The 26,006-nt window shown below is 37.8% G+C and overlaps 1 protein-coding gene across 8 annotated transcripts in view; it reads left to right on the top strand.

The window, feature by feature from the left end:
- The first annotated feature begins 1,826 nt into the window (after nt 1-1,826).
- GPHN (gephyrin) overlaps nt 1,827-26,006 on the top strand; it is a 277,217-nt gene continuing 253,037 nt past the window's right edge. For all 8 annotated transcript variants that reach the window (XM_088057855.1, XM_005520351.3, XM_088057857.1 and 5 more), the window contains exon 1: nt 1,827-1,913. In XM_088057855.1, the coding sequence (XP_087913981.1) occupies nt 1,850-1,913 (64 nt within the window). In that variant the 5' untranslated portion in view covers nt 1,827-1,849. The remainder of the gene's footprint in view (nt 1,914-26,006) is intronic.

Raw genomic sequence — 26,006 nt, 5'->3', positions numbered from 1 at the left:
TGTTGCTTTAATGCAATCATCTACTACATTTCTATATAAAAAAAAATCTCATACAAATCCCTCTAGTAGGCACTTATAAGTCAAGAAGTAATAACCTAATGCTACCAGTGAAATCTGAATTTTGCCCCTCCTTCTTACCATCCACAAGAGCAACAAATCAACAGGCTACACAGGGAGACTGAGATGCTCTGAATAAACAATACTGTTTTTAGTGTAGGGTGTGAGAATCCTCTGCAGGAAGCTACAAAATGTCAAGCTATTTGCTCGCACTTTAGATAATTTCAGATACGTTTGCAAAAAAAAAAAAAAAATTTTTTTTGCCTTGTCTACAGCAGAATATTCAACACATAGTGACTGAACCCGTGAGGGAACAGCAGTATGAGCACCAGCGATGCAGTATATCTTCAGTAACCATGCTGTTTTGGGTTCAGGCTTACACCCACCCACATATGTTGTATTATACCATTGCATAACCAGAGATCCCTGGAGCCTGGATTCTCAGTCTCTATGGCTGCACACACGGCAACTGCTGTGCCAATACAGAAATACTGATATTGTGTGCTGGTGCACCACCCCATCAAAGTGCTACTAGTGCGACTTTCCCATAGACAGAGGATATTTCTTCAGCCTTTTTATTTATTTTTATTTTTATTTTTTTTTGCGCTAGTTGTTAATCTAAGAAAGTGATATGCTAAGGAGAAAACTGAAGTGGTTCATTTATGTATATGCAAATTACAAATGCTTTCAATAATTGCTTATTAGTAGGCAGTCAAAAGGAGACTAATACGGAGTCTGCTATTAGTAAGACAGCATTGAAAATGCAAGAGGAATACTCAAAAATATAGAGATCTGCTGAAGTCAGGGGACTTGAATTTTAGAATGGGTTATCATTTTTAGTTGATGATGGTGCATAATGAATGTAGAAGACGTTTGCCCACATATTCAATCAAAATTAGTTTAAATATTTGCTTCCTGGAGTGTCCAATGTCACATAAGACCAAAAAAGATGACAGTAAGTTGCTTTATCAAAACAACTGTTGCTTTCTCTGTGTTTCAACAGCTTTAGTCACAGAGAAAAGAAGAATGGCTTGCAGGTGAAATAAGAAGCCTGGAAAGGTAAAAAACACCTTGCTGAGCCCCAGGAAATTGGTGGAGAAAAGATTGTATGTCTGTATTTCTAGCCTGGAGAAGTCAAGGGTGACCTTCTCACTCTTCACAACCACCTGAAAGGAGGCTGCAGCTCGGCCTCTTCTCCCAGCCAACCAGCTCCAGGACAAGAGAACACAGCCTCCAGCTGTGCCGGGGGAGGCTCAGGTTGGATGTCAGGAAGACATTTTTCACAGAAACGGAGATTCGGCATTGCAGTGGGCTGCCCAGGGAGTTGGTGGAGTCACCGTCCCTGGAAGTGTTTAAGAGAAGACTGGATGCGGCACTCACCACCATAGTCTACATGACAAGGTTGGTCATAGCTGAACTCGACGACCACAGAGGCCTTTTCCAAACTAATTGAATCAGTGGTTCTGCAATTCTATGCTAACCAAGAGCAGGGATCATTACCATCCTTACTTTCTTTTCCCCTTTTCCGAGGTCTCAGGAATTGAATTGCCGGCCCCCTGCAATGAGGGATCCCGAGGGCCGGGCCGGATTCTCGGCGCTCGATTGGTGCTGCCTGCGCCGCGCGCACCGCGCTAGTCTCGCACCCCCCCCCGCGCCGTCGTAGCCCTGGCCCCGCCCCCGATCTGCCCCCGCCCCTCAGCCCCGCCCCACCCCTCGGCCCCGCCCCCTCTGCGCTGGCGCCGCTCCCGCGCCCCCCCGCCCCCCCCCGGCAGTGCGGTGCTGCGCCGCGACCATGGCGTCGGAGGGGATGATCCTGACGAACCACGACCACCAGATCCGCGTCGGCGTCCTCACAGGTACAGGGCCGCTCCGGGCACGACGCCGGGGACGCGCGGGGGGCGGCCGCGGGGCGGTGCGCGCCTCAGGCCGCCCCGCGGGGTTCCCCGCCGGCCGTCTGTCTCTCTCGTGGCGGCGGCGCCGCCGCTGCGCAGGGAGCGCCCCTCCGCCGTGCGTGCGGCACCCGAAGCCCCGAGCCGGGGTCGGGGCGTGGGGGCGGCGCTCCGGCCGCCGGCGGACGGCGTGAGCGGAGCCGGCCGGCGCTGGGCAGCGCTGCCGCAGGCGGGCGGGCGCCGCAGCCGCGGGGACTGACCCGGGGATAACCCGCGCGAAGGGGACGGAGCGCGCGGGCGGGCGAATGCCGGAGGGCATGGGGGGCCGGGACGCGGCCGGGCTTCCTCCGAACGCGGCGGAGCCGTGAGTGCGAAGGCGCTGGAGAAGGCAGCCCGCGGCCGGCGCAGTCTGCGGGCCGGCAGGTGCCGGGCCTGCCTTCTCCGGGCGGGAGGCGGCCTCAGCTCCCGGCCGCGGGAATGCCCGAGCGCGGCACGCTCCGCGCGGCAGCTCCTTTGGGATGGCTCCTTCCCCTCCCCCTCCGGCCTTTACTTTGGGAATTGGGAGAGGGTGGGTGGGGATGCTTGTGCCTGTATGCTCTCTTTTGGGAGGGGGAGGAGGGCATTTATGATGCTGCTGCTCATAGCGCACGGATGATCCTTTAATAAACCCGTGGCACATGACCTGCGGTGTTTGCACAGAAGGGCTCCCGGAGCCGGTAGGGGTGTGACAGGCTGGGGGGTTCCTTTGCCGGGGTCTTGGCGGGTATCCCGGAGCCCCGCGGAGCCCCGAGGGGTTCCAGTGCATACGGGCGTCAGCGCCGTTCCTATGCAAGGAAGGGGCGAGAGATTTCGGCGAAATTTTCAGGCGTCAAGCTCAGTAGGTTTCACCAGGAGCCTGGGAAGACATGACTGTTCATGGAAAGCAGCGTTGTGAGCTCTCTTAGGAGTAGGAGGATGCTTGGAGTGAAAGAGGGACATTGATGGGAGAGGAGGCCTGGCGTTAACCCTGATGTTATTGGTTAGCTAGCGGTGTTTAACCCGAGCGGCGCCTTCGGAAGCGGCCCGAGCCCGCGGGAGCCCTCGGCGCTGTTCCTGTGCCGGGTGCTGATCCCGCTGCCGGGAGCAAGGCATGTCGCGAAGGCTGGAGCCTTTCCCCTCCTTCCCTTCCTGCGAAGCGCTTGGCCGCAAGATGATTGTGACGATAAACCGCTAGAAAAGCACGGTATATACAAGTGGAGATCCTTAGCGTTGCATTCGAATTCCAGGCAGCCAGATCCTTAATATGGGTAGAGCGTGTTGGACCAGATGCAAAAGTCACATGGGGTGGTTTGTTCCCTTTGTTCCTGAAGGATAGGACATGCGTGCCACTACCTATTATTGTAAAAGTTAAAGCGGGAAGGGAGTTATAACCGAATGGTCTTTGCGTTATTTTGTACAACTTCATGGTGTGTAACTTGGGTTATTATTTTCTTTTGATCAAAGAGTTGTAATCATTTTCACATGTAAGTTTTCCCAGAATGCAGTACCAGGCACATATGGTGTTATAATAATTTAAATAACGATTTGGTCTCTCATTAGGTTCAGATAATCTTTCTGAATACACTTATTTTGAACTGTAAATCCTGTTTGATCATTGTTAAACTCTTTAAGCTTTATATTATAATTTGTAATTTCATTGAGAAGACCTTCTGGTCTAATTTTAGTATTTTGTTTTTAGAGGAAAGCCAAATGGCATAACCAAACAGAACAGTTTTAGTTTTTCCCCCTTAATGTAATTATTTTGAATTCCAGGCTAAAAACTTTTGCAAATAATTATTTTGCCATTTTAAAAGGGGACAGCTTGGTTTCTTACAATTTTCCTAGCCTTCTTTTTATGTGTGCTTGTAAACATTAAATAAAATGGTATACAAATGTCATAGCATATATTTGGCCAGCCTTAATTATTTTCATCTCTGGCATCTCCTTTAACCTGAGAAGAGAATATTTGTACTTTGGGGGATTTGGATCCCCTAGCAGTTTCTGCTGTTTCAGCTATGAAAAGATAGCAAATTAAAAAATGTAGTCTTCTGAATTTTTCTCATACAGATGAACTAATAATTGGTTCTTGAGCTAATAAATGCTACTGTATGGAGGAATAAGTGTAGAAATGAAAAGGTTAGGTATGTGAACTATATTTTTTTAACATTTAGAGTAGCTTAGTGATCAGAAATTAGATAATTAACATGACTTCTTTAGCTTTTCTAATTAAGATCATAGGCATATGTTTGTTTTCCTATGAATATATACTTGTGATCTTATCAGCACAGGCATACAGATTTATGCTCCTGTTAGATCTGGTGTACTCAGTATAGAAAATAATCAGTACTGCACCTTATGGTCATGATGGAATTTAAATTTACTTAGGAAGGAGTAAGTCTGTTGAATTAATTTGGAATAAAGTTGTGTGTTTATTTTTAAATGAGGACATATGAAAATTATTTGGGCACACTGTAATTTTTATCTGATGTAGAGACTGATGCTCATGGCTGCGGAGTATATTGAGAGTGAGTAATGTTTGTCATAAAGGTTAGTTTCATTACATTGTTTTGTTTTGAGTAAGTTATTGTATTTAGTTTTGCTTGGTAGACCTCTGTGTTTGTGTATGTGTTGCCAGTTTCCACCAAGAAACAAATGTAAATTTTTCCACTTGTGGCAAATTAGGACAGGTACAGTGGATTAGAGAAACAGAAATCTTAGTTATTGTTTACCAAAGTAACTTAACTGTGTTCAAATGCAAATTTATGCAGAATGTAGCACCTTGGGCTTTTTTTACAAAAATTACTTGTTAATTTCTCTTGTACCCAAACTGTTGATGTATTTTAGTTAAGAGTCAATGATAAGAGTAGAGTTGCTAATTAGGACATTTTCTCAACGTCAAAGAACTGTCTTCCTGAAATCAGGAAAAATGCTTTAGTGTATACAGCACCTATGGACTTGAAGACAACGCTCATGCTTATTTTTGAGTCTCTATATAGAAAGTTGTAGAGTTAAGCTTATTTACTGAAACGGGAGGAAATATACAACTGACTGATAACAAAACTGAAACTTGTGAACTAGAGGTTTATGTCTTATGCACATAGGAAGCTTGTTTGTGGATAGAAACTTGAATTCTTATCTTTGTGTCTTATCATTTCAAGAAGTTTCTTAATTTGTGAATAGTGTAACTGTGAAAGTGTCATATTCAGCACCAGGGCTTAATGAAGTGTTCAGATTAAAGATGCTGCTCACTTAGGTTCCAAACCTAGGTTTCCCTCTGCTACCTTTGGTATGTACTGCAGGCTCATGAGCTACTAATAGAATAGTGTTATGTTGTCTTGATATTACTGTTACGGTAAAATACATTTTAAAAGGGCTGTAATGCTAACTGTCATACTGGGAGATTTTTGTGATGGAATAACAGAGTTGGACTAACAGTGTCCAAACCTTTGTCATTGAAGTGTTCTGGATATCTTCTTTCAAAACAGAAACAGTCATAGAGAAACAAGAAATGTGGGGTAGATAAACGAAAAAGAGGAGAGGTATCCACAGTTACAGTAAAGGTTGGATTCTTTGCATGCTCTGTATGTACTGTTGTGCATCAGTGCTTTCTTGGTAAAATACAAGCAAGCTTTTCATGTTTGGGATCTCTCTAACTGAACAGTTGTTAATCAGTTACCAGTGGTGTCAGGTTGCTGAACCTGGTGTACTAAGTACAGAATTTTGTAACGTTGAAGTTGGCTGGAAAAGAGGAGAAATTGTGTGCTCTGGCCAGAGTTGAATCAATATTAGGTTATCCTTCACTGGTGGTGGCATTGGTAAAAGTTATATAATCTGTGACCTTTCTTGTTTTGTCAGGGACTAAAGCTGACCCTTGACTGGAACCGTCCAGAGAGTTCTGAATGATGTTGCCATCTCCATTAGCCCAATGGAAAAAAACAGACTCTGCCTCTCTGTGGTTGTTCCTATTTTGTGTTTTTTTTCCTCTCCATCCCCATTATTTTTTTGTTTGCCTCTCTTCTTGTTTTCTCTCCAGTAAGCAGGTAATGTAGCTGGCCAAAACTCAAGGTTTTGTTACACATTTGTTTTTTTCAAAATATCTGTGATAAAAATTTGTCAGATTTTGGGTTGGCTGATAACTCTTCATTCAGTTTGCGTTAGTGGCAGGTCTGTGAGAAAATCATCACCAGACATAAATACCATTTTCTGTCTTTGCTCCTCATTTTGTATTGTTTCTCCTTGTTTAGGATAAAGCTCTCAGACTAACTTTCTTTCAGGATAGGTTTACTATGTTCAGTATTGCTTTAAAATTGGTACAGCCTTTCCCTTTCATAAGGGGATAAGGGGTTTAGGCAAATTTTTCTTCAGATACATTGTTCTCCCTTTCTTCCTCTGTGTAAAGATTAAGACATTTTCAATGATAGCTGTTGCCATAAGCCTACATAATAAAGCAGACAAATGTTTCTGAATGTTTAACTCAGACCCTGATGTTCCCATAACCCTGTAGTGTGAAAGATTACAGGGGTGTCTTTGTGTTTGAAGTGACTCTGAGCATGGACATTGTGTCTGAATGTATCAGTTTGAAGCAAGCTTCTGAGATGGTGAGGCTCTTACCTACTTGAGAACTGCAACCAGAGGTTGCCTGGGCAGATCTGAAGTTCAGTGATATGAATGTTTTGTAAAAATTATCTTTGAGAAATATGGGAAACAAAATACTTACAGTGTCACTATATGTTGGTTCAGACTGTTTTAGAAATGTATAGGCTGTCTGTGTCCCAACTAAAAAGTCATATGCTTCTCTCCTGTTTTATGAGGTACTTTCTTATGACTTTCCTCTAAGTCTTCGTTAATAACATGCAAGTTGCAGGGTGTCTTCATGACTATGGTTCTGTTCATCTATTCACTTTCATAAGAAAGTGGGAAACTTTCTTATAGAGGTGTGTGTGGGAGGGGGAGGACTGACACTAGGTTTGCTAAGAGGTATTGTCAAATTACTCTAATTGTCTAAATTGAAATTGCTTAGTTTTTTTGTTTGTGATCTGACTTCTGTCTAGAATTACACCTTACTGTGCACTTATCTTCAAAACATAGATTAAAGGCAGTAACTTCTCCTGGTAGCCTTAGTTAAAGAAATGCTGTGCTTCCATTAAAACTTTCTGGATTCAGAGTAACATTGATTTTCATCTTTTTCAATTGTAAGACTGCCATAATGTTGAGTTCATCCATAGAAACTAGGAGATCACCCTCTTTGCCATTTGTAGTTGGACATCTTCACAAAAGCATTTCTTTTTGACTTTGTACATGGCTGTGATGATGAGCTTTAGTCTCGTGAACATGATCCTTTTTGTAGTCTAACTATGCTTTACATTTTAAACTTAAAGAGGAAGAAAGTCCTTGCTTTCCCCCCGCAGTTTAGTGTACAGTGTGTAATAAAAATAGGCTGAAATCTCTCTGATACAGTAGACTCCTGTACTTAAAGTTTTAGTTGCTTGCTACAGTACTCTTTTGAATGGGAAGAAGTAGAAACACTGAAACTAAAAGCATATAAAGAAAGAGATTTAAAACATACACTTATAGATGGGAAATAATACCTGCTTGTGTAGGAAATGGCCATTCATTTTGGGATTTATGTTTTTTATAGATCCAGGGTAAGAAGTCTTGTGTACTCAGTGTTTCTTGATTTGGGAGTTTACTTATCCGAATACAGTTGAAAGACTTCCATCTTCACCCACGCTCCATGTCTGTGGTTCATATTTAGCAGCACAGAGCATACCCATTACAGCATGTTTTCATTATTTTTCTAGGTTTATATTTGTCTACTTTTCCAGTACTGCAGGAAAACTTTCCATGTTGTTTATTTTAAAAATTAGTGATTGTGAATTTAATGAGGACCAGCTTAGTTCTGGGATAACCTTTTGTTGGTCTGCTGGATTTGTTAATTGGACAGTAGCAGAATATGTGATCATCAGGCTGTTTTGGAGAGTCTAGCATACAAAATTCTGATATACAGACACAGAATTCCACCTTTAATGTTGATTCAGCCGTAGCCGTCTGGATTTTTTTGTAGGTAAGCAAGTATACATTCTGTTGTCTGCGATTTGTGAGATTGTTATGCAACAAGAGAACATAATAGCTAAAAATGAGAACAAATTTTAGTTCTTGCTAGATATTATAATGTCTTGAAGTGTGGACTAAGTAAAAGAAATAAATTACATTCTGTTCATATATGTAGATGCAGTATGCAACTCTCCACTTCTTACATTGAAATGGTCTTATATTTGTAGTGTTGTGTATGACAGAATTCTTCTTGAAAGTTTAACAGAATGCCTGAAAAAGGTGTCCTTGGAGAGCAGGAGGGTAATAAGGGAAATGAGCAGGTGACAGCCTTTTTCCTGTGGGATGTTTTTAATTAATAAAAAAGAGCATAGCATTTTGGCTTTTATTTTATTTTATCACAGAACAATTGAAAAAATAAGTTAAAATTTAAAAAACAGTAATTTCATAAAAAAGTGCTTGGGAAAAATAGACTTAATTAGGCAGTTACCTTAGAAAATTTCATTTTGCAAGTAAGAGATTTGTATGTGATGTTTTGTTTTCAAACCAATTCACTGAGGCCTATTTTATGCCTAACTTGTCAAGTGGAAAAAAATTGGCATAAACCCTTAAGAATAATCTTGTGTGTACATTTTGCAAAATCCTGCAAAACAGGGCTCTATCCTACTGTTAAAATGTGGGTGAATGATGTTTTGTAAGGAATAAAATACATTGTCTCATAATATGAGATAAACAACAAGACTTGCGCTGTCTGACTTCAATGGTTAGGGAATAGCTATGTATAACAAAACCTATTTTTGAGCAGTAAAATGTTTTTTGCTACTTTTCCAAGACCTTCAAGAACTGACTCAACATTAATTTAGCTTTATATATGAGTTACCTAGAACAGTAATTTTAATAATTCTAGATGTATTATGACATTTCCTATGTATTCAACATACAGATTGTATAAGTAGACCTATAAAAGAAATATATTAAGAATTGCTTGCGTACTTACAATCACAACTGTAGAAATACATATTTCTACTTTTTCCTTTTCTAATTAAATTATATCACTTATTATGTTGTAAAGTGAAGAAAGTGAAGAAGCAGAATCCACTTGGGCTTTGAACTATAAAGTTTTTGTGTGTTTTTAGTTCTTACTGTGTGGTTATGAAATTGTTAGTTTTCTTCACTGTCCTGTGTATTGTAAGGAACTTATGTGGAATATTTTTCCTTTAAAAAATCTTTCATGCATGTATATTGTTGGTTTTCCTGGCTATCATATGTGACTTTTGAGATCTAAAAGTGGGAAGCAGAAATTAAAGTATATGTTAAATTATATGGTGTGGTTTTGTTTGGGTTTGTGTTTTTGGGTTTTTTTCCCAGGTGTTATAGTTTGGATTTGTTGGGAGGTGGGATTATTGGTACTTTTTTTTCTTTTTTTAAGATGTATGCTGGAGGGGATTTAAATTCATACTGAAATCTAGGAAGTAAGTTGTTTATTCAGAATATTTTTGTGGGAAGTTGTATGGATGAAAAATAATACACATTCTTTGCAAATGAAAATGAATTGTAGTGAAGTGTCTTGCAGACCTGACTCAGAAGGAAAAGGCTTCTAGGACCTCTACAAATGATGCTTGTCATTAAAAAAAAGGAAATTTCCTTTATTCTTATCAAGCTGCTTCTGATGCTGTTAGATAGGCCACTTAGGAAAGAATTGATAGCAAGACCTGAGATGAGGTCTGTAAAGTCTTAATCCAGTAATTCTTGAAGCAATATTGAATATGGTACTACTTAGGAACTCTGCAAACCAACACACTTCTACACTGCTGTTTCTTACCCCTTCTTAAAACAGTTCTCATGGGATTAGGAAGATAAATGAGATTGCCAAAGAGCAGATACTGTTGGGCAGGTATGTATCCTCCTACTAGGTACTTGCAAATCCTGTCTTAGGAAGGTGTGGGTGGCAGCACGTTTCTGGAAGAAGATTTCCAGGTATTCGAACAGATATTGCATAGTTTCCTACTGACATGGTTCTTTCATATGATGTAGAGTAGTGGCAGAATGGTGTAGATGATGAGAAACCAAAGGCTTACTGTGGATTGATTCCCTGTCAGAAACTTCACCTCAGAAAAAAAGTGGGAGAAAGCAGCAAGATACCTAAAGTAAGTACATATCTGGTGAGAAGAATGCTTGGTATTTCCAGGAAAAAAGAAAAAAAAGCCCCGTAAGATTAAAGGGAATACATGCTTCTCCTTTCCTCTTTTTTTAGCCTAATTTCTCTGGTTAGTTGTGTAAGTACTCGAGACATTAAATAAACCTACAGCAAATCAAGGCTTCTTAAAATCAACTTTCTTGAAGAAATAAACTGTAAATTAAGCACAGTGAGGAAAAAAGTTGTGAAACACCTTTAAAAGAGAGTGCAGGGACAAAGTGTTTCTGTAGATAATATACACAAAGCTCTAGGGATGCTGAGATAAAGTTGCAACAGATCTTCCTATATGTGTAACTCCTGCTGATTAAAACTTCATCATTGCTGGTACACTCTGATTTAATACTTTAAAAAAAGAAAAAAAAGAGAGTATTATAAAACTAATTGTGTATAAAATGGAGTTTTTGGAGAATGCTTTAGTTGTCTCCAGGTTTTTCTCCTGTTTTTATGATGTACTGAAAGAATTCCTTCTTAGATAGTTACTCTAATGGTATTCCTTTCCCTTGATAGATGTAATAAATCAGTGTGGTATAATTCCATATCTACTAGATTTAGCTGAATCTAAATCCAGGTACTTCTAGTTTTTGTAAAATGTACTTGATGGTAGGCTTTTTTAATGATTGCTGTAATCAAGCAGACTGAAATGTCTGCAGGGGGAATTTCTTTTCCTCCTAACATCCTATTACAAGAGATTCCAAACCCTTCTGATCATGCAGACATTTACTATGGCATTAATTTAACAAAGTAAAGGAAAGAAGAAACCAGTAAAAGAGACGTAGAATAAGCCAGGAGACTGAGGATTTTGAGAGTTTTGAGAGAAATCTCATAACTTTTTAAAGTAAATGTTACTACAGGGTAGTGCTGTATGACATAATTCTTTGGAAAGAAGGCAAGGCACAGAGCTCTGAAAATTTGGGAATGGTCATGTCAGTAAGATGTGTGTGGTTCAAGTTGGGTATATTTGTTCCAGAATCTGATGTTTCTGAACCTAATGTTATACTGATATCTATCTTTTAGGAATGTACTCTGTTCCACAGGAGGAAGGTAAGCTGTCAAGCTTTAAGGTCTGATCTTGCAGTTAAATTCCAGCATGGTAAGAATTAAAGCTGTTACCAGCGTCTCCAGTGTGCAGGACTTTCTTATGAGTGAGACTCGGGCTTTTTTCCTAAGCATTAAAAATCAAAATGGAAACTGTAAAGTTCATGTTAAAAGCAACTGCTGAAAAAAGCAACTGATGAAGAATTTCCTGTGATTGTTAAGCTTCAAGGAAGCTCACCTGCCTGTTCCTATTTCTTTATTCCAAAGGGTATAGCTCTAGTTTATGCACAATGGTTTCAGTACATGACTTTTCTCTTTGGCTTGGCAGTTCAAAGAGATCAAAGAGATTTAGAGAAAATACTAGTTGTCATTTCACCGTTGTTTTGTCAGAAAAGGGTTCAAGTAGACTTTCTGTGACTGCTTTGATGAACAGAACATCTTTCTGGAAAAGCCATCTGAGGCAAATTTCTGTATAGCATTAAACTGGGACATCATGGATTATCTTTAATATTAGAAAAATCTTTTAATTCCTTGATAGCATGTCTTGTATTCCATTATTGTTATGTGTAAGTTGCTGTGAGGACTCATCAAATCATAAGGGAGATTTTAGATGTGAAATAGTAATAATTTTCAGTATTTCTTACCAGAATAGTAGCAGCTTTTAGTATACTCCAGAATAATTTTAGCAGGTTTTCACATTCAGATTATTCCTAGGAACCTTTTTCTGCAGCGAACAAGCACCCGCTAAAAATGTTCTACCTGTGCTTCAGCCTCCGGAAAGTAAATTCAGCTGTGCATATGAAAAGTATGCTGAGGAAAACTACTTTATAATGAATGGTTGAGATCTTATTAGCATCTAGAAAGTAGCTAATGATTAGGGCACATTCAGGAGCTTTTTCAGTGTTTTAGATGTTGGGAAAACATCAGCCTGGAGCCATTTGAGGCAATAGTAAAATATATATTCTAATTCCTTCAAAGTATAAATTTAAACTTAATACCCCCCCTAGATGCTGACATTCCAACTAGCAGCCATTGCAGGAAAAAACTCAGATGCAGATATTCCCTATATTTGGATAATTAGATACTGTCTCAATTCTTCAATGATAAGTACACGATTTTTAAAAAAAAAAATTTTGTGCTGTACCTAGGTAAGTCTTTTGACTGTAATTCAGTAGGTTGCCTTTGGTGATTTCATTCAATGTAAGTCTTTGATATCAAGTACTGCTGCTTTAGAGAAACAGATCTTAGTACTGGGGACTTCACCTGCAGATTGTTGAGTCTGCTTTGCCTCACACTAGCTCAAAACCCATGGAGTGACCTCAGTAATTGTTGGAGTGCATTAGGTGCACTTGTGGAGTGCATCTCATTGTTTTGTCCAAAGTGAATTCCGTATTCATACTTCATTCTTCTCTGCAGTGTGAACCAAAGTGTGGTGACTGGGGACTCTCAGGAGACAGCTTAAAAGGCACATTCTTGAACCAAGCTCAAAAACTTAATATAGACATTCTGTTGTTTTTTGCCTTCACAGGGTTATGTGTGCCTCTTAAAATTCTTGTGCATGCCAGAGGGGTCTTCCAGTGGGTAGTACTAAGGAGACCTTCCTAGATATGTAAGGTGACCAGGAAGATACTGGCTCTTGAACTGCTTTTGTGCATTTTGTAAAGGTGATGTGGGTGAGGGCATATAACCTTTGAATATTTGGATACTCTAGAGAAAGAGAGATGTCTTTCATTAACTAGCCTTGAAATGCCTCTTAACTTAAGATAGCCCAAAGTAAAGTTTGGTAGTATGTAGAAGTATTTCAGTTGTCCAGAACTAGCCATAGAATCACAAATTTTTATAAAACCTGTAGCTGAGGAAATGACAGAAAAAGCATGTTTAAATTAATCCTTAGTTTGAACAGGCATATCTGTACCTATCTGACTTGTCCGGTAGGAAAATACATGCAGCACCTTTTCAGGGATTTTACCTTCCTTCATTCACTACATCTCAAGGTGAGGTACTGAGAGAATTTTCTTCTGGTGTCTGCTATAAGTGGCTGCTGCTTTAGAACCAACAGGTTTAATCTTGGGCATGATTCTATCATCACTCTCCTTGTTCACTGCTGTGCTGTGCTGGCGTAACCGGTTGTGTGGCTGTGCAGGCAGGGAACTGAAACAGATGAAAATTAGCCTTCCAAAAAAGAAGGATCCTTTTGAGCTGAGTCAGTTCTATGATCTGGTTCAGCACTGAGCTCTGCAGACTTCTGCTTCTGTAGGTGAATGGTGAGCAAGGCTGGCAATTTTTTACCTCTGTTGTAAATATTTTCAGTTCTGTTCTGTCTTACTTCTCTTCTATCCTGCCATTTTTTTTTGCTCTGTGCAAAACCAACTTAACTGGCTAACCTAGTGGAAAGCTGCTCTTCTTTTGAGAAATTAGTTTTCTGTAGCTGGAACAAACTGAATCAACTCGGCAAGGGACCCTCAGGAATGCCGGTTTGAGGGAGGAGCTGGATTGTACAGGTGGGGTAGGTAAAAATGGGAGATAGGACTTCTCTTTCCTCAACACAGTTAACTGTGTAGTTTGCTTGCATCAGTTGCAAAGGTGGTCTTGGCACTCCTTAATCTGGCTGTGTTGCCTCCTTTGTGCAACTACTGCTTTGTCAGGCCAGGTGTCCTCCTGGTGGTATTTACTAGCTCATCCTCATGGACAAGCAAGGACCCTGCCTCTGCTCAGTAATAAGCAGTAAAAAAACCATAGTGAAGGAAGGGAAGGATTTGCCTATTACAGGAAAATTTTCTGAGGAGAGGATAAGTCAAGATATAATTTTTCCATTTTGTATGTAAAGATCTTTGATTTATGTAGTAGTAGGTAAATATGAAGGCTGTGCTACATTTGTGCTTTGCAAAGAGCTGAACATCTGAGAACTTGCATGGTAGGTGACTAGAAGAGCTGAATGTTAGATTTCTGCAGTGTTAAATTTGGGAAAAGGTGAACACTGTTACACATTTACAGGCACGTAAGGTCACTTTATGAATGTATTAGTTTTTTAATAGTCAAAACATCTAATGTTTAGTTTTTCTAACCTATTATCTTGACTATAGTATGCCTGACAGAACTAATTTGAAGACTATATGTATAATTAATATGCACACACACACACAAACATTATAGTGTATATCAGTAATTCTTAAAACAAGAAAAGTGACACATTTTTGCTGGGTTTGGTTTCACTTTTGCTCGAGGGCTTTCTTTGGCACCATTCAATCTGTCATCTTACTTGCAGTCAGTATAGTTTTTCTAAGCATATCTCTGGCTCAGTCTAGCTATTTTTCTAACTTTGAGGCTGCTGGCCTGCTATGTACTAAATTGCAGATGATGTGCTACTGACTTATTTTTCTTCTGTTGGACATCTGTCCGTATACCACCTACTTAAAACATCTGCATGCAAGATCATCCTGTGAGTTTGTTTCGGCCCTGCATACCTTCTTGCTGATGAGAACAGAGTCACTACCATTCTCTTGAGTGAACTGTTACCCATGTGATTGATGGAGGTAACTGGAACAGCCAGTGTAAGGCATCAGCTGTTTGGGCAAGTCAGGCTTTGAGATTCTTGATATTTCCTTAAAATGGGGAAGGGATTGGGTTGAAGATGAGGATAGTTAATTGTATAATTGTGGTCAGTGGACCATGTGCAATTAAATTTAAGTCTTTAACTACAACTCAGAAGCTTGCTGGTCCATGCATTTGTCTAATATTGTGTGTTTTCATGGTCTCCATGGCTACTAATTATGTACAGAGCATGGTTTGGGTATTGAAACGCCATATGTGGAGATAAATTGCAAATGTAAGTAACATCTTCAGTATTAAGGTATATCTGTAGTGGAAGTGTGATTTTTGAAATAGCAGAAAATACTGATATCCTGTAGTCACTATAAAAATCGTAACATAAAAGAACAGTCTGGCTAGAAAAATGTTAAGAATTCATAATAAAACCACAATTTTACAGAAAGTGTGAGAAAAAGAAACTATAGAAGGAATTGATAACCATGTTATGTAAAATCAAAACAGTATCATGAAGGATAGCTTCTATTAAAGAATGTAAAGACCATGGTTATACAAATGTGGTGTAAAGGCTGTTAATGGACAGCAGACAAGCTCAACAGAGAAAAGATTTGTGTGCTTAAGGATTATGCATTTGTAGGTATGTGCAAGCATCCTGTTCACTAGAAAAGCTTAACCAGAACAAAATTAGGATATTATTACTCTATTCTTCCCATAAAAACAAACTAAATATTCTAGATGTTTGTAATCCCAGTAGCCTCTTCTTAAAAATCCCTCACTGAGCCTCATTCAAAGCTGACAAATATTGAGTCTTTTAGCAATTCTTTATGAGTTAGTTTTTTACTTCATTGTGTTAAAGGTGAAATTAATCCCAGCTAGAGCTCTCATCTGTCCATGAGCTCTCATTTATCCCAGCAAAATTATTCCTATATGCGGTGAACAGAATGTGAACTAGTCCAGATGATAGTATTTTGCCAAGCCAACTTTCAGTGAATTTCTTTCAGTTTACTATGAGTAAATTCTTGTGCCCACACAGTAGAGAAGGGAACAAGTTGCTGCCAGTGTAAAGAAAGTGGGAATTTTTTTCTTTTGCTAATAATGCATGAGAAAAACCGATCTTTTGCCAAGACATTAGTAGCCCGTGTATTTGGGAAGTATACTGTTGCCAGGCCCTCAAAACTTGTATTTTTACTGTAGTGCACTTTTATCAAAATCAGAAGTTACATTATTTGAGAAGATTGCATGGATACAATTACACTTGGTAGCCTTGTGCACCACCCATTGACCGCTGATTTCAATTTCAGAGGCAGTGACCTAGGGCTACATATAGTGTTCCAAAACTCAATTACCAGTCATTCACTTAATCATGCTCACAGAAGCATATGCTGTTTGTGTGTCTGTAGGATATTTCTCTCTTTTTTGGATACAAAATGATCGGCTTCCTGGTTTTGAAGTAATTGTGCTACTTCTGGTGATGTCTGGTTGATCTGTGAATCTGCTTCTGTTTTACTAATGTCTCATCTTCCTTCAGGAGACCATTAGATTCTGTTTATTTTAATTTTCTTTATTAACCTGTGTAGAATTACTGGATATTTGTTGAAGTTTCAGAATTTAATTATAGCTCCTATTACAACAAAAAGAGTTTTGAAGAAAGGTGATGAGTGGGAAAGTACTCCCAAGAGTTTCAGCCGTTCCTTTTCCCCCTTAATCTCACCATGGAGCAAAATGCTTGAGAATAAAGAGAATAAAGCATTAAAAACCTTAGCTCTTATTTAAAAACAATAGAAGATAAAGACGTGAGGCCAACAGATTCCTTTGCTGTCATTTTCTTCCATGTCTGACTTTTCATCTTTATATTTGGTGTAGATTGTACTGGCTAAATACTGGAAATGGCTTTTTAGTGCTTTTCTGGTATTTTTCATTGGAAAGACTTTTCAGTTACTGTTATTTCTGTTCTTGTGCAGGTTTTATTCTTTTGTGAATTGACAAAGGCATACTTCCTTAGGGACTGACTGTAATATCTTTCATTGCCTGTAACATGACAGGTTATACTGAAATCTTTCTCAGCAGTGTTGTTTTCTTGTTTATTTTTTTTTTCTTCGGATGTATGTGTCTTTATAGAGTTTGTTGATCAAATACATCATATATCTCATTGAGATTATTTTTGGTGTTAGATGAAAAAGTCAACCTTTTGAATGCCATTAGATTCAGTATTTTCTTTCAGAATTTCTACTAAATGTGAAGTGCTTCTTTTCTTGGAACTTTTTTATTTGTACCTGCTTTGAGTTGACATCTCCTGGAATCTCAGGATTTCATCAGGTTATCAGGTCAACAGTTGCAATTACCTTTTTCTCATTTCTTTCTTACTTTATTTTTTTTTCTTAAATCTGGCAGATGACAGGGCATTTCTTCCACTTTGCCTCACACTCCTGAATGACTTCATAGGCAACTCCATGAAAGGTTTTTCCCATAGTCCATCTTTCTTGTATTAGCATAGCTATGAGAAGAATGTGTTTTAATTGCTTGTAAATATTACCACTTTTGACCATGGTTGTTTCTTTCATTTTGCAGCCAGTGATCTTTCTAATAGTCTGTTGTCCAGGAGGATATATTTGGAGAATGAACTGCTTTAGTGCAGTAAAAAGGAAGTAATTGAAAGAAATCACTAAAGGATATTGTGGTTGGTGCAGCAGCTGAGCCCCCACCCAGAGGCTTACTCACTGCCCCCAGGCAGGATGAGGGACAGAATTAGAAAAGCAAAAGTGTGGAAACTCATCAGCTGAGACAAGGGCAGTTTAATAAGTGAGGGAAAGGTGTGTGCCTTAATGAGATCAAGCTAGACAATACCCACTGCTCTCAATTTACCAGGCCAGTCATCTCCTTGTAGAAAGTAGATTTTGTTAGGCTGGTCTCTGTGTTCTACTGCATTTTTTTATACCTGTTAGCCAGACAGGTAGAAAAGTCCAATTTTCCTTTGTATGTGACGTTCTACCAGACAAAAAGTACCAATAAGAAATTGTATAGCTTGTTCTGCAAATTTATCTGCCCCCATTGTTCAGGAATGCAATTTATAGATCATTGCAAGGAGCCAATACCCACTGTACGGCTTTGCCATCTGGTACAGATCCTGTAGGATGAAGAAAGACTCTTATGAACATATTTTGTCAGTTTACATTGTTGGTTAATGGTTTGTCTACAATTGGTGAGTAGCATTTTTACTTCTCTCTTGTGTTAGCTTTTTGTAGCTGCTGAAAAAGCTTAGGTGATTCATCTCTTTTTCTTGTCCCTTCAATGGAATGGAAATTCAGCTTCCATGCTTTCAAGGGGTTTCCTTCATAAGGAAAATAAAAAGTATACATTCTAACTGTTAAGTTCCATTTAAGTCAATATAGTATGTTTGCCATGTTCCCCTGGGCTGTTACACAACTATCTAATGTCAATTACTGTGCATTGATGATGCATCTTAAGATACAAACTGTTTCTTTAAATTTTTGTATGTGAATGTAATTGAAGAAAATCCTTTAATTGCATGCCAAAATGAGATCATTTGAGTAAGGATGCGGTTTAAAGCTGTTTAAAGCTCACAGTACTTCACAGCTTGACACAGTACTGTGATTTATTCTATATTAGATGTAATTTCAGATACGAGGTTGTAACTGATAACATTATTCACCATGCATGAAGTTTTTTCTGCCAAAATACATTACTTTTTATTTATACATTATGCAGATTTCTTTTATTTATGTAAGTACTTTGCAAATGCTCAGGTAAAGAGGTAGTGAACTAGATAGAAACTTATATGCTACATAAGGCTACATACTTAAGAGTTTTTAAGTCTCTGAGGACAAGAGCCAACACTCAACTTACATGCAAGTCCTGAAATAAACTTGGATTCTTCTATTAGCTTGGATTCACTCATAATTAACTTTGGCTACTATAGCCTGACTTTTAAAATATAGCTTACTAGGTAAAAAACACTTATTGGTTATTTAAGAATTTCAAGAGAACTAGTATAATGTAATATATGAGTTAAGACATCCTAGAAGACACAGTTGATTTGAGTATTAAATGAGATGCCATTTATTAAATTTGTATATAACAGCCTCTGCATCAAGGGCCTACATACCACTTATTTATTTATTATTTTATTTATTTATTAAACAAAATTTAGCAGTTGAGAGATGCTCTTAGAACACACATGATACATTTATTTCCGTTTTTCACTTTTGAAAGAGAGTGGTTTTTTTAGGATTTTTCAGTGCTTGAATATGGTTTCTTACTAAGCCTTTCCACATCAGGAAACCAGGATCAAATGTGTTGAAAGTGTTACGTGAACACAGCTTTGTTCTTGAACTTATTCTTTATAGTTCCTTGTTTTTTTAACAAAATACTTTTGTATAGCATTTGTTAGCTGAACAGCTAAAATTCTGCTCAGATGGTTTGTCTACTCTGTTTTAAAGGAATGCCCGTATGAACTTACTAGACTGTTCAAATTAGGTAATTCAGAGAAGTATAATCTGTATATTAGAATTACATAATGTGTATTTTTGTGGTATACTTTGCTCTAAGAGAGGGTCTGGATTTTCCCTCAATGTCTGTCATATTAACAATATCAAAAGCTTTACCTTTCTGGATGAGGCTTAAAGTGCAGTCATTAAACTAAAGGGAAGACATGATATTTAAAAAGAGTATTTTGAAAGTAACAATGATATATTTCTTTGATAATTAAGGTTTGCAAACCTCTGAATTTACTGAAGCACTACTAGTCTACTGGAAATGACATACATGGATACATGTTGCATTCCTCTTACATCTGAGTAGTTACTTCTGACTGCATCCATTCTTGCTCCAGGGCTGAGAATTTGAGATGGGAAGTTGAAGAAGCTCCAGTAGTGTTCACTTAATGTGGTACTCAAAAGTATATAACAGTTTCTAAAAAAATGAACAAACATTTCACAGTTAATTTATCATATTGATCAACCTATGTGAACATTACCTTTCTTGTGTGTCTTCAAGGCTAGGCTGAAGATTTTTGAATGAAGACAAACAAAAAAAAGTACATGATCCAAAAGATGCAAGTTGAAAAAAAAAATAAAAAAAAAGGAAAAAAAGCTGCAGTTAACACAAGAAGGTGGTTAGCGTTAACATATAGTGTGATGATGGATGTCAGGGGCAGAGGAGGGTGTTAAGTCATTGTTTTAGACTTGTGAGGTGGATTTACTAGAGTTTGTGTGTTTCTGAGCAGAGAATATTGTGTTGATCCAGTAATTTGGGGATATTTTTATTGCTCCAGGGAATGCTGTATTAAAAGTAGAAGCAGCTTTAAATATTCTTTAAAATGGAATGCATTGCCTTTACTCTCTCTGTGGAGCATGCTATTAGGAGCTATATCCCTAGCTACACACTTGTGAAATTAAAAAAGCTTCATGGCTGGAAAGGTGCCCAAATTCTGAGAAATCCTGTCTTTCTGAAGAGAGAAATAAACAGTCCATCAAAAATAGGTATCTGTAACGCTTTGTAGGCTAGATCCAAAGAGAGCCATAGATGTGGTGATGCTTCAGTATCTTAAACTTCAGTAATTTGGACCATGCAGTGGAAGGGAAGAGAAGAGGGTTCAGGTATTTGCATTTCGAACTATTGTTGAATTTTCTTGTCCTGTTAAAGGGCAAGTAACAAAACAGAAATAGTCCCTGGAGCAGGGACTAGAATCTAGGTCTTCTCTCCCAGCTGAGCACCCTGGTTATTACCAGGCTACAGTGTGATCCTTGTTAATTGTCCAGATGCCATAGCATTTTAATTTTTAGCTGGGTAGTTACCTAGCTTTAGCACACTAGAAGCTTGTTATTATCCAGCCTTTAAGATTCCTAATTAAAGTGCTCTTCTGGGAAATAAATGCATGGTTTTAAATCTCCATATGCTAACAGGAAATTAAAGCCAAATTCCTTGCCTCTGTGGTACTCGCTGTAATCTGGTATGTATCTCCAGGAAAAGTTCTGGATTGGTAGTCCCAAGCCATTTGTGTACCTTGCAGTGCTGTTATACAGCCCCACCGCTGTCCTTTCACTGGGGGGTGTTTGCTGCCTCAGGTGTAATCTCTGTGTTACCTTGCACATGAGCTTCCTAGCATGTCTGGGTGGAGCTTCAGCCTTCTATAAAGTTCCCACCAGAAAAATTAAGTGTATTTATCATCTTTGTTTCTAGGGAAATCCTGTGGTGTTTGTTGGATGACTTTGTATAGGACTTAAGGGCCTGACTTTTGCTTATATGCAAAAATACTTCTATTACATGCTGCCAAGAATTCAGAAGCCATGCAGATGATGAGAAAACATGATGCTTATCAAGTATTTGAAAATGGTAAAAGCAGGAGCACTGGTTTTTGTTGCCATTTAAATAAAAATATCTTAACAGTTAGAAAGTTCTGGGGTCATCCAGCCTGGATGCTGTATTAATGCACTTGAAGGAATAAAGCTGCTGGACAACCAGATTTCTTTTCAGTTGTTTAAGTAAAATAAGAACAATTATTTTTTTAAAGAAAATCAAAATAACTAACAGCCTGTTTTACTTAAGAAGGTTTTTCTGTCATGGCTTCTCTGATGTAGTCTTCTTCAATGTCTTTTCAAAACAAAAGTTATTTGGATATACTTTAAGATTGTAGCAAGCAGGAAAAAAGTTTTGGAGCACTCTCCCCAGCAGTCTTCCCCACAACTTCGTTGACATGCCATATGATTAAAAAAAATTATTAAAAATTATTAAAAAAAAAGAAAGAAAAAAACATTTGAAATCAGTTCTCCTCCCCTTAGTTTGTTGCCTTCCTAGATAAATAATTCTAGGTAGTTCACTGCATTTTTAAATTATGTACACTTAGTATTTTCACAATTATAATTTTCCATCTTAATATTTTGGTAGCGGTTGTTCTATGGGAAGTGATTGGTGTCAAGTTTTTTGGTTTTGTGTTTTGGTGGGGTTTTTTGTTGTTGTTTGGTTATTTTTTTTGTTTTGTTATGTTGGGGTTTTTTTGTTGGTGGTGGTATTATGTTTGTTTCTTCCTGAAAAACAAAAAAGTGCTGATGTGACCTTGTCCATATCTTAGCTAGCGGGTGCCTTTAGAATAAGATGGTACTGCATCATAATTTCCTGATGAGTTACAGCATCATGATGGCATGTGCTCCCACTCAGAATCTATTTTAAGAAAGGACAGAAGCACTTTCTTATAAGTAATCTTGTACTCAAAAATACTGGGTTGGAGTGAAGAAAGTCTACAAAGTAATGATGTTCTTTTTGGAGATCAAAAGAGAATTAATGGAAAAGTAATTATTTAATCTGTGTAGTTAAAAAAAAAACTTACCAGAAAAAATCTTCAGCAGCATAATCTCTCTTTTTTATATTAGTCTGTACATCTGTCCCTATAACAGATTCATACAGCAGAAGAAATATTAAAGACTTCCTCAAAGAAGCTCATGGCCCTCTTAATTAGGCAAGAGCTTTCAGAGACTGTTTAATGTTTAACATTGTAGCAACCCTTAGAAATTGCAGCATGTGTTTTGGAAATTTGTTATCAAGTTTTCTGTGTAACAGCGCATCTGATCTCTTTGCTAAATGTGCCTATTTTGACACTGGTTTCAGTTTGTCAAGAAAATGTAGTTCATTTGAGCAAAATGATTTTAAGGAGCAAGTCTTAAGAGGAAAACACTTCAGTATCCTGTAAATACTGACCCACTCTTGGACTACTTTGTGTTTTCCCAGAATATAAGGGTCCTGAATGTGTTTTCCCATAATATAAGGGTCCTGAAAGTGTTTGAGGATACTGTGTAGAATTAATGTTCGTTAAATTGACCTTAATGAGGTGAGCTCAGGTTTTTATACACCTGTTAGTTCAGATTAGCTGTATTTTAACCCAAGATCACTGTCACTCAGCTACATACACTGTAAACTGTTACAGCCTTATTTTGCACTTAGGAAACAGGGCAGCTGAGTACTATATAATACTACTATGTAATAGTACCACTATACAGATTAGTACTATTACAAAAAGAAAAACGAGTACAAACCTAAATGTTTCAAGTTGTGAGCCATACCATTTTCTGGTGGACTAGAGTATTTTTATATTCTTTCTATGCTGTTTTCCTATGAGCTTCTCATTATCTGAATAAAGCTAAATCAAATGTGCTATTAACACATCACTATTTCTTGAATGGCACAAATAATCAAAATTTGAAAAATGGAGCACAGAGGGAACTGACTTCACCTAGCTTGCTTATTTTTACATTAACAAAACATGGGTAAGAAATCTTTAGGTCTCTGCAGTCTTCACTTATAAAATTAAGACTCTGTATTTAATGAATGACTGCAGTGAATATGTGTGTAGCTAGAATTGCATGATTAAATAATTTGCTATGATAAGTTTAAAAGGCTGTCATCCCAGAGTATCAGAGGCTTCCAGCCTGTGACATACGAAAATGACCGATTTTGAGAAACACAGAAACTTCCTAAAGAAATTTGACCTATAAAGCAATGTTACATTTTTAAGGTTTAATTAGTTGGGATCTGCTGTGAGTAAAAAAGGGCTCTTTTTCTGGAAGTAGGTATACCAGTTTTGCAAAGCATTCTTTTCTATACCTGTAATAAAATCATTTCTCTGTATTGGAATTTGACATTTTATAGGGAATAAATATTTTTATGGCAAGCTCCTTCTTAGCAGCAGGCTTTACATGTTAAGAATAATTCTCGTGGAGGTAGTGTACTGATTCATATCCAATCAAGAAATTGAAAATTACTCAGAGGATGCAGTTTCTCTCAGGTCTCCAAACGGTATGGTGTTTTGGTCATGCTTATTTTTGTGACCAGGTAGCCTGCAGGCTAATTGTTTGATTTGTGTTTAAAGGTGCAATGTACACAGAATATTCACTTCATAGATTCAGAGGAAAAAAACAAACCAAGCCCCAACACTACACCAAAAACATGAAGAGGAACATTTCCTTCATGACTGACAGAGCATTCATGTGAGCAGAACACAAATGAAAGCATATTGGAGATACCATTTTTGAGACACTGTAACACTGTAAGTGCAATAATTTGCTTTATTTAGTATGCTTGATACTGGTTTTTGTTCTGTTAAGCAGATAATCTGTCAAGGTTTCCTTGAAGTACGGAAATGTTATTGTTTTGAGCTTCAATACAGGTGTAGTTTGAAGAACTTCTCTTTACTCACACTGTGTGGGGGAGTACATTTCTGAATCTCAGTTTCAGATAACATGAGTATTGTGTATTTCCCTGTAGTGGGAAATTGGACTTAACCAGGAACTAGTGAGATCAGCTTGTTAACCTGTGCCTCTTGAATTGGTTGCCTGATTGTGAGTTAACAATAATGTTTGCCTGATTCCATTGCATCTCAGTCAAACTGTCAGTAAGTCAGTAAATCTTCTATATACAGTTTTTTAATGTGAAAGAGAATATTGCCTTCTGAGAAGTCTCACTCTTCATCTGAAAAAATTCAAGCATGCATTTCAGCTTGTTGTTTCAGTTTCCACTAATAGGATAAATTCCTGTTTTCCAGATGCCATTTTTAAATTGAATAATATAAGTAATCTTCTCCTTGGATGGTCCTGTCATAGTTTAATGTGCATGTGACACATTTTCTGTTTCTGTATTTAGACTAGAAAAATGAAACTAATATCTAGGATCAGGGAACACTTATTTTTTCCTGTCTTTCTTGGTGTTCCATAGGAAAAATGTAATTACAGTACTGTCTTAGATTAGAATCAATATTGTATACTACTATATTAGGGTTAATTACTTAGCATTTTTACTAATCCCTTTCTTGTGTCTCAGTTTAACTCTTTATTAAAACACAAACAAGACATCTTTTCAGGAGTTTTTAGTCAAATTCACTAGTTCTTTAGACAACGTATTTATAGTTCTATGATTGTAACACTTTTGTAGCCATAATTTCATTTAATGGTGTTTCAAACATAATGTTTTGATCAATAAGGAGGCCTCAAGTGTATATATTTATGTATATATCTGTAAAAAAAATCTTGCTATTTATCTGCTTAGCAGTGTGTCTTTCTTTTTTTCAGCTTGTGTTTCCAATGGAAGAGGCTTTTGCAAATGAGAACTGTTATTATTTTTGCTTATTTTTGAGCACTTTAATTATTTTCAATCAAATTTGGTAGAGGAATAGCAATATCAAAAATTTTAGGCATCTATAGGTGCCTAGAATATCCAGCATGGAAAGGTAGAAGGACCATCCAGCAAGGAAAAGACTTCTGTGTGAGTTCATCGCTTTTCAGACAAGTGGCACTTCATTTATTCCATCACCTATGGAAATTTGGTTTACTGAATGAACTGAACTGAATGTAGAAACACAGAGGATTCAAATATGTATTTGCTTTCTTTATGCTGGGACATCATTTAAGCCATATAAAATTTTTTTTATAATTTACTAGTAAAAAGTGACCAGTACAAAATGTTTCAAACTTATTTTCAGTTCACATCCAGAAAAAAAGATTTTTCTGAAGTACAATAAATTGGTGGAGGATGTGTATGCATTCAGTATGTTATATTGTTTTTTGGTCTGCTTTCTCACAGTAATGGCTTGCCTGTTTCAGTCCTGCTAAGCTCTTGATTGCTGTGACACATTCTGTTAATCATTATTTTAGAATAGGATGTTGAGTTGCAGGACTATGGTGTCAAAAGATATGTGACCAAAACGGAATTCATCTCATCAGCTTGCAATATAAAATAAGAAAGAACAATGGGTTGTAAATGAGGAGACATTGCACCATGAAGGAAGAGGCAAGGAGGTCTCTGCACAAGTGAAAATTAAATTTAAAAAAGAAAGGTTCTTATTAAAAATTTCATTGGGTACTCTAGCACAAGACAGCTGAAAGTAAGCAGCTGAACTTTTTTTTCCTCCAAAACGAAATGTCGGGTTTGATCTATGATTGTGCCATAAAGGATTATAAACCATGCTCTGGGAGTACAGAGCTCTTTTTAATTTTTTTTTTTTTTAATTTTTTTTAATTTTACAGAAACTTAATGAGCAAGTCCAGGACTATACTCTGTGTGTTCTAGCTTGTTTCTCCTTGCACAGTTTGTTATAGACATGTTTTTCCTGAAGTTTCCAAAATATGAAACTGCTGACACTTTTTTGCTCCCAACATGTTGCACTTTAAATAATGACTCAAGATTTGTATGACTTTCTTAATATACTGTTC

The sequence above is a fragment of the Pseudopodoces humilis genome, chromosome 7 (genome assembly GCF_049639895.1).
Source record: "Pseudopodoces humilis isolate 2021_Gansu_Grassland_sample_001 chromosome 7, ASM4963989v1, whole genome shotgun sequence".
In the NCBI taxonomy this organism is placed as follows: Eukaryota; Metazoa; Chordata; class Aves; order Passeriformes; family Paridae; genus Pseudopodoces; species Pseudopodoces humilis.
Note: the sequence above shows the minus strand (reverse complement) of the source record. Positions and strands in the feature narration are given on the sequence as shown.